This window comes from Podarcis erhardii (genome assembly GCF_964252035.2).
Source record: "Podarcis erhardii genome assembly, chromosome: 1".
Taxonomy (NCBI): Eukaryota; Metazoa; Chordata; class Lepidosauria; order Squamata; family Lacertidae; genus Podarcis; species Podarcis erhardii.
The window spans coordinates 122906387-122922322 of NC_138497.1; the positions used below are offsets into that span (position 1 = coordinate 122906387).

General features: G+C 45.3%; 1 protein-coding gene across 1 annotated transcript in view; it reads right to left on the reverse strand.

Annotated features, from left to right (window-relative positions):
• Positions 1–15936, reverse strand: part of NEMP2 (nuclear envelope integral membrane protein 2) — a 103886-nt gene extending 87950 nt beyond the window's left edge. The window contains exons 1-2 of the mRNA XM_081839182.1: positions 15732–15936; positions 15446–15507 (exon numbers count right to left, since the gene is read on the reverse strand). Of these exons, the coding sequence (XP_081695308.1) occupies positions 15446–15507; positions 15732–15751 (82 nt within the window). The 5' untranslated portion in view covers positions 15752–15936. The remainder of the gene's footprint in view (positions 1–15445; positions 15508–15731) is intronic.

Consider the following 15936-nt stretch of genomic DNA (forward strand, 5'->3'; position numbering starts at 1 on the left):
GCGCCTTGGGAGTGATGCCCGCAGGCGTCTGTGGCGGCGGTGCTCCCCGCCAGAGGAAGTGGGGAGCTCCTGGGCGGTTGCACACTGAAGCCATTCTGCGCTCTGCTGGGGAGGCCGCTTGTTAGCTACACGGTGTGAGCCATGGAAAGGTAAATAGCCGCTGCCGCCTCATCTTCCCTCACACAGGGAAAAGAACGTTTTTGCTTCAGCAGTGCTGGCCTGACTTAGCGTGGCCAACGGCTTTTCCCTTCACCCACGCATACGCACACGCTCTCCAGGGCTAACAGGAACATAGCTGTCAACTTACAGATTTGAAAATAAGGGACCAGCAGCCTTGAAAATAAGGGATCAGCAGCCAAAATAAGGGATTTTCTGGGCACAGGTATGTTCAGCTTCTGAGCCCCTCCGAGCCAAAGGCAGAAAGCCCAACCAGCAGCCAAACGAAGCCTCAAGCAGTGGTTCCCACCATCACCTCTCCGCTGGGAAGCGCTGAGCAAAGGTGAGTCCCCAGGCAACGTGGTTGATTTGATCGGCACAGGGCATGCAAGCTCCACCCCCCAGTCGTTCTTAGACTCCTTACTGGGTGAGCAACACAGCCAAGCAACACAGTTGGAGCCTCCCTCCTCCCTGGCCGGAAGGGAGGGAGAAAAGCTGCTTCCTTTGAAACCCGGGAAATGTAAGGGACATCATCAATAAGGGACAGCAGTGGGAAACGTCGCTGGGATAAGGGAGTTTCCCGCCAAATAAGGGACGGTTGACAGCTATGAACAGGAATGGCGTGCTTACCTCAGCCCCCCAGCCCGCCTTATGAGAGAAACAATAACTGTCAACGCGTAAAACGCAAAGGATGCAGCGTGGGTGTATGAGGGAACAACCCCCCCCCCAAAAAAAATCACATTTGGGCAACGTTGGGGTTGGTCCCAATAAGGTTTTTTTTGCCAAAAATGTGTGTCATAATCAAGGCGACATATAGTCCGGCCCCCCACAAGGTCTGAGGGACAGTGGACTGGCCCCCTGCTGAAAAAGTTTGCTGACCCCTGGTATACAGAAGAGAAGATTGTTGTCTGTGTCTCAGTTACTTTGTAGTTAACACAAGGACTGTGCACTCTGCGCGTGCACACGATACATAGGAAGGCAGGGGCTGCAGAACTTTCACACCAGTGCGCCCTGCTCTCCCACACGCAAGGGGAGGGGGAGAATTATAAGATTAGCCTTACAAACTAAAAAGGCTCCTGGGGAACTGAGGAGATCTAAGTGACTGGCTGTTAAGCCAAACACCCACTTCTCGAGTTCACAGCGACACTCGCCGTCAGTCAAACCAGTTTTCCTGTCCTCCTCTGTTGCCACCTCCAGCATTTTTATTTTTTTAAACAGATCAAGCATTTTCACAGAAAACAAATACTTCTAGCACTGAGAGGGACACTTAAAAAACCCCAAAGATTAGATTATCGTAAGGGGCTTGAAGGCAGTCCGAGTGTTTGATCCAGAATTCAGCTGCAATGGAACTGCCTGTGCAGATCGTCTGTTGGCTTCTCTTGCTACCAATTTGCTCCTGGGCTCAGTCCAATCTGTTGTCTTTGGCCTTTAAAGATCTACAACCGCCGAGGACCAGAGTCCTTCATTCCCCTTGCCAGCCCTTGGAAGGGAGACCTTCATGATGTTTCAGAGGCGGCCAGGATTTTGAATGGGCTCCTTGGGGCTCCTTGGGGATGGGCCCATCAATGCTTCTTTTTAAGTGGGCAGCAAAGACAATTGTAGGAAGCTTCTCTACAATTCTGACGGCAAGGAGAATTTTTGCTGCTGTTTTTATAAGATGGTTGTGCCTTAACCAGGTTGTAAGCATCTTGATCACCTCCAGGGCTGAAAGGCAGCTTAGAAATTAATAATAGTCTTGCAAATGTTTGGGGACAACCCCCACTCTCTGCAATATTCCAGGGAGTTCCAGACACTCACCCAGATCCTGTACTCCTTCGGAGAATTGAGACACGACAGAGACTGTTGTAGCTTTAAGAAATATGGTTTGTTCACCTATTTACACCTTCAGCCTGCATGGAGGAAGTCCAGATCTTACAGTATGGTCATTTCAAGAGGGGCTCTTCCAGCCTGCCCAAGATGGATCTCAACCTTTTCCCCACCTTCTTCTTGCCAGCACACCTTGCTAACAACTCTCCCTTCCTGTCACTTCAAACACAAAACCCTGTCTTCCAAGCCCAAACGATTCATCGCAGATGGCCCATCAATCCATTTTGTCATCTTAACAGAATTGCTCTTCCCTAGGCTGGTTTGCATAAACTATCCTTGCCTAGCAGAGTTCTACAGCAGGCATAGGCAAACTCGGCCCTCCGGATGTTTTCGGACTACAACTCCCATCTAACTCCCAGCTAACAGGACCAGTGGTCAGGGATGATGGGAGTTGTAGTCCCAAAACATCTGGCAGGCCGAGTTTGCCTATGCCTGTTCTACAGCTTCTGCTTTCATCCATCTCTCAATTAATCAAAATTCCACCATTTATTAATTTCTATGGTTTAAGGAGTTCTCCCCAATCTATAACACCAGTAAAAATAAGGAAGGTAGATTGTGCTTAGGCTTAATGGGGAGGGGGACACACACAGTTTTACCTCCTCAAAACATGGCACGGTGTATACAAAATACAGATAAAGCACATTCTCTCACCACCCACCCTAATCCTGGAAGCTGTCATTTATTCATCAAAGAGCTATAATTCCCAACACCCTTAACAAACTACAGTTCCCATGGTTCTTGAGCAGGGGAATGTACTTTAAATGTATGGTGTGTATACAGGCAGAATTCCTCTCCTGGCTTTTCTTGCTGCAATCCCTCTTTGCCATTTCTCTTTAGTTGCTCTTACCGGCTCATAGAGCTAGTCCTGTTTCCATGTAAGAGGCTCAGGAGGAAGGCTGTGGAAAGGTGGCCAGGGGTCAGAGCTGAAGTGTGTTGGCAGAACTGCGTAGGAGTCTGTGCTCCACTTCATTTAGCTGAAACCAGTCCTGTTCATTATTCATGCCATCGGCATTAAATTAGCAGCTTTAATGGGAAAAAACAAAACCGTTCTTTTTTTAGGTTTTCTTCTGAAAATGGCCACCAAATAAGGATTTGAAAGGTGAGATCTGGGCCTTTTCCTGATGTGAAAGGAAAAAGTAAAAGGTAAAGGACCTCTGGACAATAAAACCAGTCAAAGGCAACTATGGGGTGCAGCACTCATCTCGTTTTCAGGCTGAGGGAGCCGGCATTTGTCCACAGACAGCTTTCTGGGTCATGTGGCCAGCATCACTAACCGCTTCTGGCGCAGTGGGACACCGTGATGGAAGCCAGAGCACATGGAAATGGCGTTTACCTTCCCACCACAGTGGTACCTATTTATCTACTTGTGCTGGTGTGCTTTCGAACTGCTAGGTTGGCAGGAGCTGGCACAGAGCAATGGGAGCTCACCCCGGGGATTTGAACCACTGACCTTCTGATCAGCGAGCCCCAGAGGCTCCATGGTTTAGACCACAGCACCACCTGCATCCCTTTCCTGATGTTGCTATGGCCAGCTACAAAGGGCTGGTGGAAGGCCAATGCAAAAAGATATGGGGCAGGGGCAGCTCATGACAGTAAGGTGAGACATGGTGACAACCCCCTTAAAAAATTTTGCATCCTTCTTGAAATATACTCAGAGTCGCAAAGTGATTTCATGCTCTTTATTCAGCTCATAGTGGTGAGGAGGAATGAATCAATGTCCCCTCAAAGTATCTGCTTTATATACATTATTTACACAATGGGCTGCACATGATTGGCTAATTCTGGAATTCTACTGTAAGCCAATCAGGTTGTGGATTCACTTATATCTGGAGCATGATTGGGTGGTTCCTGCCAGCCAATCATACTGCTGCATTGTTCTAGGACCAATAAGACTGCTGCATTCTGAATCCTATTGTTCTAGGACCAATCAGACTGCTGCAGTTTGGATCCTATTCAACTCAGTACATAACACTTCTCTTTTGCATCTGACAGCTATGGCAGGAAGTGTTACAGACACCACCAGAAACTGAAAGAGTCCTTGGGGCAATTTGCATGACCCCAGAGCTACCTTCTGCGCATATTTGCATGTCGCAGATGGTCAGGAAGAAAAAACATCTTCACTGATGAGGTGAATGGACCAACAACAAAGATCGCCTTCTACAGCTGAGCAGGAATGTGTACCATGTTCTGGACTGCTGCATGAGAAATCCAATTTTGGTCCTATGAATCAGCCTGAAGTCATTAGGTTGTAGACATGGAAACCAGGGCAGAAGACCAGGTTTTTGTCATTAGAGAACTCCAGGTTTTATTAAAAACAAGGGCCCCCCTCCAAACGCTGTAACCAGAATAGATTGTGCCACTTAAGTTCACTGCATACGTAGACTCCAACTATAACTCTGCAGAAGGAATTCTGCCTGGCTATCAGTCATGGTTGCTGTAAAATGTGGGGATAAAATGTGGGAGAAAGAAAACATCTTGAGCTCCTTGGGGAGAAGGTGAGATATAAATAAAATAAAATAAAGTTAAAATATTGTGATAGATATGGCAGGTGGACCCCTCCCCCAACCTTGAAATTAATAAATGGTAGGATTTTGATTATTTGGGTTGTGAAGGGAGAAATACAAGCTGCAGAGGAATTCCTGGGCTAGCCTATGCAAAATGACCTGGCCAAGCTAGGGCCATTAAGAAACAAAAGAAGGCCATTGAGGGTCATGGGCAATGAGAACTGTCCTTTCTCCCTGCTCTGAGGTGTGAACAGAGACAAGGGTTTGGAAGGTTGCCATGGTAACTGGCTGTGAGGGGACAGGAAAAGGAAGTTTTTAGCAGGGTGTTCTGGGAAGAAGATGGAGGTAGAAAGACTGGGATCCATCTTGGGAAGGCAGGCTGAAGACAGGCTGCATTGCTGTGGGGTACAAGCCCCTCTTAAAACGACCATGCTGTAAGATCTGGACTCCCTCCATGCAGACTGAAGGTACAAATAGGTGAATAAACTATATTTCTTAATGCTTAAGGCCTCTTGCCACCACACGGCAGAGAGAGGGGGAGGCACCCAACTCTCGTAACAATACATATATGTATTTTTAAAGGGTTGACAGTGTCGGCCACAGTGGATCCTTCAAAACTCATGGTCCCCGGCATTTGGCCACCAGGATGGATGCTAATGTCAGACATACCATTTGCCAGTCATGCATTATGGCCTGTGAGGTGTTTCACATGCAGAACCTTTGGCTTTTGCAGCCCTAGATATGTTCTAAAAGAAGGTGTGCATCTGAAGAAGTGTGCATGCACACGAAAGCTCATACCTAGAACTAACTCAGTTGGTCTTTAAGGTGCTACTGGAAGGAATTTTTTTATTTTGTTTTGACCATGGCAGACCAACACGGCTACCTATCTGTAACTAAAAGAAGGTGGTTTGTCATATTGTTGTACAGAACTGCTTTGGCACCTGAATACGTGGCTGCTTGCCCGTTGAGCTGCATGGGCTTTATTCCCACATAAATCTGCAGTTTAGCATTCAACTAACCGTAAACTCTTCGTCGGAACCCATTATTTGTTCAGCACATTGTACCAACGCCAAAACATCCTGGGCGCTATTTTGAAAATGCTACTTTTGAGTACACCAAGATGCATATGTAAAGTCTCATCAACCTTCAATGTTAAAAAGCAAACAGTTGGAAGTGTTTTCTTCACAGGCGTCGATAGCGTCTTCAGGAAATATGGTTAAGCATACACTTTTAATGTAATAATTCTGTTTGTGTTGTGACCTTTCCTAGCCTGCAGAACTAAACAGACTGTACTGAGGGGGTGAGGCAACTGCATGCTTGTTTAGTGCTATATCTTCTTCCTCCTCCTCTTCGTCCTCCTCTAAGGAGCAAGACGTGGGAGACGTGTGCTTCAAGAATCTCCTCTGCAGGGAGCGACATCAGCTGTTCTGTTGGCATGCATGGTACTGCCTCTGGATCCTTCTTGCAGCTTTCGCCTTTCAGACAATTGCTTGCTGTCGACTTTTCTTTAATTTCAAGGCTCTTCTATGCAGATCCTCCAAATGTCCCCGTTTTCCAAGGACAGTCCTGGATTTACAGAAGCCGTCCCGGTTTCTGATTTGATCCCGGAATGTCCCACTTTTCCTTGTTGTTGTTGTTTAGTCGTATCCAACTCTTCGTGACCCCATGGACCAGAGCACGCCAGGCACTCCTGTCTTCCACTGCCTCCCGCAGTTTGGTCAAACTCATGTTGGTATCTTCGAGAACACTATCCAACCATCTCGCCCTCTGTCGTTCCCTTCTTCTTGTGCCCTCAATCTTTCCCAACATAAGGGTCTTTTCCAGGGAGTCTTCTCATGAGGTGGCCAAAGTCTTGGAGCCTCAGCTTCAGGATCTGTCCTTCCAGGGAGCACTCAGGGCTGATTTCCTTCAGAATGGAGAGGTTTGATCTTCTTGCAGTCCATGGGACTCTCGAGTCTCCTCCAGCACCATAATTCAAAAGCATCAATTCTTTGGCAATCAGCCTTCTTAATGATCCAGCTCTCACTTCCATACATCACTTTGTTGTTCTTGTTGTTTAATCGTTTAGTCGTGTCTGACTCTTAGTGACCCCACAGACCAGAGCACGCCAGGCACTCCTGTCTTCCACTGCCTTCCACAGTTTGGTCAAACTCATGCTGGTAGCTTCGAGAACACTGTCCAACCATCTCGTCCTCTGTCGTCCCCTTCTCCTTGTGCCCTCCACCTTTCCCAACATCAGGGTCTTTTCCAGTGAGTCTTCTCTTCTCATGATGTGGCCAAAGTATTGGAGCCTCAGCTTCAGGATCTATCCTTCCAGTGAGCACTCAGGGCTGATTTCCTTCAGAATGGAGAGGTTTGATCTTCTTGCAGTCCATGGGACTCTCAAGAGCCTCTTCCAGCACCATAATTCAAAAGCATCAATTCTTTGGCGATCAGCTTTCTTTATGGTCCAGCTCTCACTTCCATACATCACTAGGACGTCCCTATTTTCATTGGGGAAATGATGGGTATGGAGTTATGTGACCCCCGAACCAAGGAGATAACCTTTAGCAGGCATCTGAAGGCAGACCTGTATAGGGAAGTTTTGAAATGTTTAATGTTGTATTATGTTTTTATATATGTTGGAAGCCGCCCAGAGTGGCTGGGGCAACCCAGTCAGATGGGTGGGGTATAAATAGTAAAATTATGGAATAGGATGTCCCTATTTTCATCAGAGAAATGTTGAGGGTATGCTGTTCTTCATCTCTGCATGGTAGGCTTAATCATGGTAGGCATAATCATTAAACAATATCAGCAGGATGCATGTGCAGAATTTCCGCACAAGCTTTTTCCCCCTTTAGTGAACTACTTGATTTTTTCTTACACCATTGGGATTCCCCTTTTTTTAAAAAAAAATTCATTAAACTTTTAGATTTACATTTTCCACCATTAAATATACAACAGTACATACAACGGCTTCTCTTCCTCTGCTTCCATGGTTCCTCGTACAGACGTACCTTGGTTTTCGAACAGCTTAGTTCGCGAACGTTTTGGCTCCCAAACTCCGCAACCCTGGAAGTGCCTGTGCCGGTTTGCAAACTATTTTTGGAAGCTGAACGTCCGACAGGGCTTCCGTGGCTTCAGATTGGCTGCAGGAGCTTCTTGCAGCCAATCAGAAGCTGTGCTTTGGTTTCTGAACATTTTGGAAGTGGAATGGACTTCTGGAATGGATTCCGTTTGACTTCTGAGGTACGACCGTACTTCCAAAACTGGCTGCAAAATTTATTTCCTCATTGTAGTTTTCCCTTTTCTATTATGTCTTAATCTACATTATACTGTCAAATTTGCAATAATTTCCATTCCTCTTAATAGACCCGTTCTTCTTGTTCTCTTACCTTGCTGGTTAGGCCTGCTAGCTCTGTGCATTCCATCGTTTTCAGAGGCCATCCCTCCTTATTTGAAACCTCTCCCCCCTTCCATTTCTGAACTAACAAAATCTTAGCTGCTGTCGTTGCGCACAAAAATAGCTTTTTCTGCCCCCTGGGTACCTCTATATGTACCATACTCAAAATAAATGCCTCTGGGGTTGTTGTTTTTTTTGGGGGGGGGAACGTTCTTTTAAACATTTTTTTCATTTCATTATAAAGCATTTCCCAATAATCCTTAACTTTTTGTCATTGCTAGTTACAGGTACAAAGCTCCTCTAAACATTTCCAAAAGGGCAGATATCTATGTTTTTTTCGCTCTATAAGACGCACCAGACCATAAGATGCAACTAGTTTTTGGAGGAGGAAAACAAGAAAAAATAATATTCTGAATCTCAGAAGCCAGAACAGCAAGAGGGATCGCTGCGCAGCGATCCCTCTTGCTGTTCTGGCTTCTGGGATAGCTGCGCAGCCTGTATTCGCTCCATAAGACGCACACACATTTCCCATTACTTTTTGGGAGGGAAAAAGTGAGTCTTATAGAGCAAAAAATACGGTAAATACCTGCAGGATAGCAGTCATTCCACCCATTACGACTCTAAAACCAATAGCCCTGCTGATTAGAATTTGGCTGGGCATCTGCACGATTCCAGGCCTCCAGTTTGCTAAGATAAATAAAGGGGAAGCAAAAGTTGGAATGGTGGAGCAAAGTGTTTGTCTAATGCTCCAGAAATTACGTCTTCCCGAGGGTTCCATCCATCATTAGACAGGACTATGGGACTCTGCAGAGCCACACTGACACATTTTGCCACCCGAGGCAAAGGACGAAACGGTTCACCCCCCCCTCCCTTTCACAAGCAGAAGCTGCCTGCATTTGCAGTTTAAATACAGCAGCACGACTTAATGGAAAGTGCTTGGTTTTGGGTTTTAAATAAAAATTTAAAAGTACATTGAGGCTTCTTAGGGAGTTTTGCCTTGGTGCTTTTCAATCTCAATTTGTAGACCCCTTCCCCTTTTTGCTAGATTCCCCTACCCTTGGGTAATGCATGCTGTATATCTTGAGGATGAAAGGGCCGTAGACCATAATGGTATTTTGCAGCTCTAATTATCATTACTGTACTGCCTGAGGGTATGGAGTGGGGGGAAATGAGTGGGAGGCGAGATGGCAGCTTTGTGAAGATTTCTATGGCTTTGTAGGGTAGCACATTGCCACATTTTCTCATGGGAAAATGTTGCAGGGGGTGGGGAATGCTGCCTAAACCTTCAAGGTTACTCATTTGGCGCCCTGGAAACGAGTCATGAAAAGAATGCTCTTGTGTGTATTCCTTGCTTCCATATCAGATCTCTGAATGGATAGTCAGTACTTTTATGGGCCACTGGTAAGAGCTAAGGGATCTACACTGGTTCCCAGTACGTTTCCGAGCACAGTTCAAAGTGTTGGTGTTGACCTTTAAAGCCCCAATCGGCCTCAGCCCTGTGTAGCTAAAGGAGTGTCTCCATCTCCATTGTTCAGTCCAGGGACACGGGTGGCGCTGTGGTCTAAACCATTGAGCCTCTTGGGCTTGCCGATCAGAAGGTTGGCGGTTTGAATCCTCACGACGGGGTGAGCTCCTGTTGCTCTGCTCCAGCTCCTGCCAACCTAGCAGTTCGAAAGCACACCAGTGCAAGTAGATAAACAGGTACCACGGCGGCGGGAAAGTAAACAGCATTTCCGTGTGCTCTGGCTTCCGTCATGGTGTCCCGCTGCGCCAGAAGCGGTTTAGTCATGCTGGCCACATGACCCAGAAAGCTGTCTGTGGACAAATGCCGGCTCCCTCAGCCTGAAAAGTGAGATGAGCGCTGCAACCCAATAGTCGCCTTTGACTGGACTTAATTGTCCAGGGGTCCTTTACCTTTTTACCTGTCCAGACCATGCCCATTTGAGGTCCACCTCCGAGGGCTTTCCAACAGTTCCCTCACTGAGAAGTGAAGCTACAGGAAACCGGGCAGAGGGCCTTCTTGGTAGTGGCACCCACCTCCTAGCAGATGTCAAGGAGATAAATAACTACACAACTTTTAGAACACATCTGAAGGCAGCCCTGTATAGAGAAGATTTTAATGTTTGATGTTTTACTGTGTTCTCATATTCTGTTGGAAGCTGCTCAGAGTGGCTGGGGCGACCCAGTCAGATGGAGATACTACTACTACTAAGAACTTCAATGTGCATAACATACAAAGAAGGACTGGGTACTCTTGGAGTCTTTATTTACTATTATTTCTCCAATGCATTCATAAATTGCCTTTCTGCCAACACACCCAAGGGGATTTGCAAATTTAGAGAAATGATATAAACATGCAAAATGGGGAGCAGCAGGTCAGGAAATGGGGAAGTCTCACTAGAGGAGGCCCAGATAACAGGCAGCCCTCCTGCCCCAGATCACACTGATAGGGATTGCCGTACCTTCAATATTTTTTTTTTACAGTAGGCATATCAGCAAAACCCACAAATGATAAAAGGCATTTTCTTTGACAAATTTGTTATATTTATCATTCTCTCTTGCTGTTGTGTAAGAAGTACACAATCAGCTGGGGAGGGCATAGTTCTGTTCCACTGTGGTGCTGTATTTTCACAGAAATAAGATTAATTATAATCTCTGCACCATTTCTGTCCATATTGCCTTTGCCTTTTTGAAAGGATCAACTGGAAGTTAATACCCAGCAATTTGTTAAATATCAAATGGTGCAAAGCAGCCCAAACTTCTGATTTCCTAGCATCTCCAACATATTTTCATATAATTCTATGTAGTTGGCTGTTAACACCAGCAATAATCGTGAGACAAAAACTGTAAGTCAATTTTAATTCAAAGGAGTTGCGTACCACTGATGTAACAAGTTTAAAAGGTGTGTTTTAAGTTCATCACAATGAATTCTCCCCTCCATGTACGCCATATAGCAACTATCAGTGTTTGGTAGTGGTATTCCGGGTTTATCTCTTCCCTATTTATTCTGAAAATGCCATCAGATCGAATACTTGAGAGTATTCCATCTGTCTTGTCTGCCGGTGTTTTATTGGTTAGGGAAAGCAATAAATTTTCCACTTGCACTCTCTAATTGGGCCATTTCTCCAATAATGGCATGGCTAATTTCAAGAAGAAAAAACCAGCAATTTAGGACTATAGGGATTCATTTTCTGCGCCACTTGTTCAAATGTTAAGAGAGTTTATCCTGAGATAAACTCCTCCAAAACACTTAAGATTCTCCTTTCCCCAGTATGAAATATCCCTTAAAACATCTTAATTATGAGTTTGTTCATTATAGTAACAAGATGTACATGCAGATACCGCCAGAGCCGATTTGAAATTATATTTAGCCCAAACTGTGTAAATTGCCTTGACAGATGGTGTTTCCATGATTTTTTTAAACTACTTCTGTCCTTTCGGGCAGAGAAATTATTGCAGCATCTGTCATACATTTCATGAAAATCTGCACTTCCACTCCATTTTTTTAAAAAGCCAGAAACCACCTTTCTGCCATGTGAGCTTTCCATAGACTAGGAGGTCTTGGTGTGACAGACCATGCAACCGTGAATCTCCCCACCCTGACTCTGGAGTGACAGTCCAAAAAAAGGAGGACTGTTACCATATGATATTTCTGAATGTGCAGTTTTGTTCCTTCTGGCTTATTGCAGAATAAGCCTAGGCAAGAGTCTTATTTTGCATTGGATTTATGGACTGAAAAAATGCCAAGTGTCTGGAAGAACAGTGAGGTGGCGGAAGAATTCTCTAAAGGAAAAGGGACACATAATTAAAAATCACGTGCACTGTATCTCTCTAGTTTATCAAGCTGCAACTCCCATCTCTCTCAAACCAAAAGGCCATGCCTACTTAACCTGTTTTTAGAGGAAGCACGAGGTCTTTCTTATTTCAGCAAGATTTTATGTGAGAAGCTAGTGAGAGTGCTTTGGGATGTTGGGGAGAGAGGCTAATTCGTTGCTTATTATTATTAATTTAAAATGCTAATATTATTGTTATTCTATGCTTTATTTGTACATTGGTACTGCATATTGATATATTAAAAGCAAAGCAAAACCTCTATAACCTCTCTCTTTTTTTAAAAAAAGACACCCAATCATGTATGTTGGCCTGGATAGGTCAGCTGGTTAGAGCATGGTGCTGATAAACATTAAGGCTGCAGGTTCAATCCCCATTGCAGGGGGTTGGACTAGATGATCCTCAGGGTGCCTTCCAGCTCTGCATTTCTATGATTCCTGTTGTATATAGAGCTAGCAAATATAGATCAGTCTGCCAGCACCTCTGTAGTGAAAGAGAACTCGCAGAAGAATGCTGGGAAAAAGTCTCTCTCTGTCCGAGATCCTAGGCAACTGCTGCCATCCAACTGCTGAATACACACCATACATCTAAAGCCCATAGGCATTCCCCACAATCACGGGAACTATAGTTTACCCCTTCACAGAACTGCAATTCCCAGCACCCTTAACAAATCAGTTCCCACGATTCTTTGTGGGGGGGGGGCGGCGGGAAGTCATGTGCTTTTCAATGTGTACAACAGGACGGACAATCAATAATTGGGCAATACATTTGTTAGTAAAGGTAAAGGGACCCCTGACCAGTCGTGGCTGACTCTGGGGTTTCAGCACTCATCTCGCTTTACTGGCCAAGGGAGCCGGTGTACAGCTTCCGGGTCATGTGGCCAGCATGACTAAGCCGCTTCTGGCGAACCAGAGCAGCACACGGAAACGCCGTTTACCTTCCCGCCAAAGTGGTACCTATATATCTACTTGCACTTGACGTGATTTCGAACTGCTAGGTTGGCAGGAACAGGGACTGAGCAACAGGAGCTCACCCCGTTGTGGGGATTCGAACCGCTGACCTTCTGATCAGCAAGCCCTAGCCACCTGCTGTGTTTGTTAGGATCGACCAAAATACTGGCAAGCTGTCAAGTTCTTCAGATGTTGCACAAAGTTGGGGGGAAAGGGATGAGTGGTGGGAGGAAACAAATGCAAATATGAAGACTGGATGTTGCAGCCGTGAGATCAGCTTTCGCAGTCAATTCCAAGATGGAACTGTTAGAATCTGTCAGGTGCCATAGATATCAGGTTATACAACTAGGATTTTGGGAGAAATGGAGCAATGGCTGCCGCTGCCCCCACCCCCCTTTTGAAAGGATAGAGTCTGCCTTCTACTCAGATTTGAGCATTGCTTTATTTCAAAGATGTGGAACCTGCAGCTCGCCAGATGTCATGGAATCATAGAATTGTAGAAGGGACCCCAACGGTCATCTAGTCTAACCCCCTGCATGGCAGAGGCAAGATTTGCCGCTAGCATCCATACTAATTCCGTGGAAGCTTTGCTGAAAAGAGGGGGAAGGAACTGAGGCAAAATAAAAATGGTGGATTTGTGGGACGGTGGGTTTGCTCCACTGCAGAAGACAAGCTTGTGCAAAGGGCACAGGATTTGCAGCTTGCATCTGCATGGGCGTGTCGTTGGACTACAACTCCTAGCAGCCAGTGGCCAGGAATGATGGGAGTTGTAGTCCAGAAATATATGGAGGTCCTCAGGTTCGCCACACCTACTTTATGTTTCCATTTAGGCTGGTCCTAATAAAAGGTCCAAATATGACTTTTGGGGGTTTATACAGATGGTGCCCAACACCTTCGCTGCCCACTTCAAGCTTCTGACAAAGTACCGTATATTTTGCTCTATAAGACGCACCAGACCACAAAACGCACCTAGTTTTTGGAGGAGGAAAACAAGAAAAGAAATATTCTGAATCTCAGAAGCCAGAACAGCAAGAGGGATCGCTGCGCAGTGAAAACAACTCTCCCTCTTGCTGTTCTGGCTTCTGGGATAGCTGTGCAGCCTGCATTTGCTCCATAAGACGCACACACATTTCCCCTTACTTTTTAGGAGGGAAAAAGTGAGTCTTATAGAGCAAAAAATACGGTAGGTTATTGCCTTCAGAACCTTGTGTTACTATAAAGAACTTATACCCGGAACACCCACCAATTTCAGTTCAACCTCCTGAGGACTTAGGTAGAAGTCATTCAAGGCAGGTACAACCCCGGTACAGATAAGTACACTTATCTGAGAGTAAGTCCCATTGAAAACACTTCGGATTAAAATGTTTTAGGATTGAGATCCGCGATGGGTGGAGAGCATTTTTCTGGTTCCCACTGCTAGTCTCAATGAGATCAGCTTGAATAATGTGTTTTTAATGCAGTAATATTCATTTACAGGAACAATGGAATACTTCTGGTTCTTTCAATGCTTGGGGAGGCTATGTGTTTTGAAAAGAAAGTTTCCAGGAAACCATTGTCACACAAGGCATGCTACAAACCGGAGCCCACGTCGCTTGTTCAGAATGAGAGATAAGTTCCTTAACAGCTTTCCCCACTAGAAGTCTATTGAGTTGGAGTGTCTCTCCACTCGAAAAGGGCAAATATGTATGTAGTTTCTGGGGTCCCCCCCCCAAGAAAGTTTAATTGGAGGAGGATGCATTTCATACAATGGCATATTATAAGAGACAACATTGAAAAGGAGAAGGAAATAAGAGGCTCTAAGTACATCAAAAGGGCAAGCTGACACAAGGAAAACAAGGAAAGAATTAAAACAGAACTGTTGAAGCTAACAGGTAGCGTAATAGAGGAACAGTCCTTTATTCATTTTAAAAACTTATCTTCTTAAACTGCAAAATAAACTCAAGGTGCCTAAGAAATCAAAATCTTAACAACAGTAACAATAATAAATTTTATTTATACCCTACCCTCCCCGGCCAAAACCGGGCTCAGAGCGGCTAGCATCAAATATATAACATATCACCATAAAATTAAGCAATCAGTTAAAAGACATCCTAAAATCAAATCAGAATCAAAGTGGAATAAGGATGTAAAGCTCAGTCCACAACACAGTCCCCAAACAAATAATAAATCTGAGAGGTGGGGGCATGGTTTTGCTACTGTGCAGTTGGCAAAGGGCTTGAGTCACTGACTCGCTTCAGTGCAAGTCCCTCTGGGCGCAGTTCAGCCTTGCATTCAGAGGATCGGGCTACATCTAGAGCAGCAGACCCCTCGGCTGCCCACCTCACATGCCTCCCGGCAAAGGCGGAAGATGGCTGCAAAAAACAACTGCAAAACTTGGGCACAGGTTGGGAGGGGGGTCCCAAATTTTGGGGTTCCAAGTCAACGAAGCTACCCTTTGAGGTTGGAAGGCCAGGTGTACTTTTGTGGCCATTCCTGCACTGCTCAGGATTGGACTAGATGAGCCCCAGGATCCCTTCCAACATTGCAGTTCTATGGCAGAAACCACACTGAGCTCCAGGGTGAAAAGCGGGCGCAGGCTTGCAGCCTTTTACGTAGGGGTGGGGATGGGAGATCAGCAGGGAAGCTGTGACGGACAACTCACTTTGTTAAGTGCCAAATAACAACAACAACAACAAGAGCTATTTTTCTACCAAAAGAGGGGCTGCAGCTCACCACAAACTTCTCCCTTATTCCCTTAGAATGGCAATGACGCCCACCTGAGAGGTGCTGGAGCTCAGCTCTGGCTGGGAAAAAGCCCAATGAAGTCCATCTGGAAAACCTGTGGGAGCGCAGAATGCAGCATAATAATAATAATAAACAGCTTCAATGAAGTCCATTTGGAAAACCTGTGGGAATGAGGAGCACAGAATAATAATAATAATAATAATAATAATAATAATAATAATAATCAGTGCTTTTTTCTGGGGGTACTCAAGGGTACACAGAAGAAAACTTCTGATAATAATAACAGTAGTAGCAGCAGCAGCAGCAGCAGATAATTACATTTTTATACAGCTCCTCATCCATAGATCTCAGGGTGGTTCACAGAACGAGCTCCGGATAAGTTTGCCTTTAAAGCACAGGCAGGGATGGGTGGCATTACTTCATGTAACATTCTGTGCCCCGGAAAGAAAGAGAAAGAAAAAGAAAGCTAGAGAGAGAAAGAGGAGAGAAGCAGAAAGGAAAAAAGAAAGAGAAATAGAAAGGG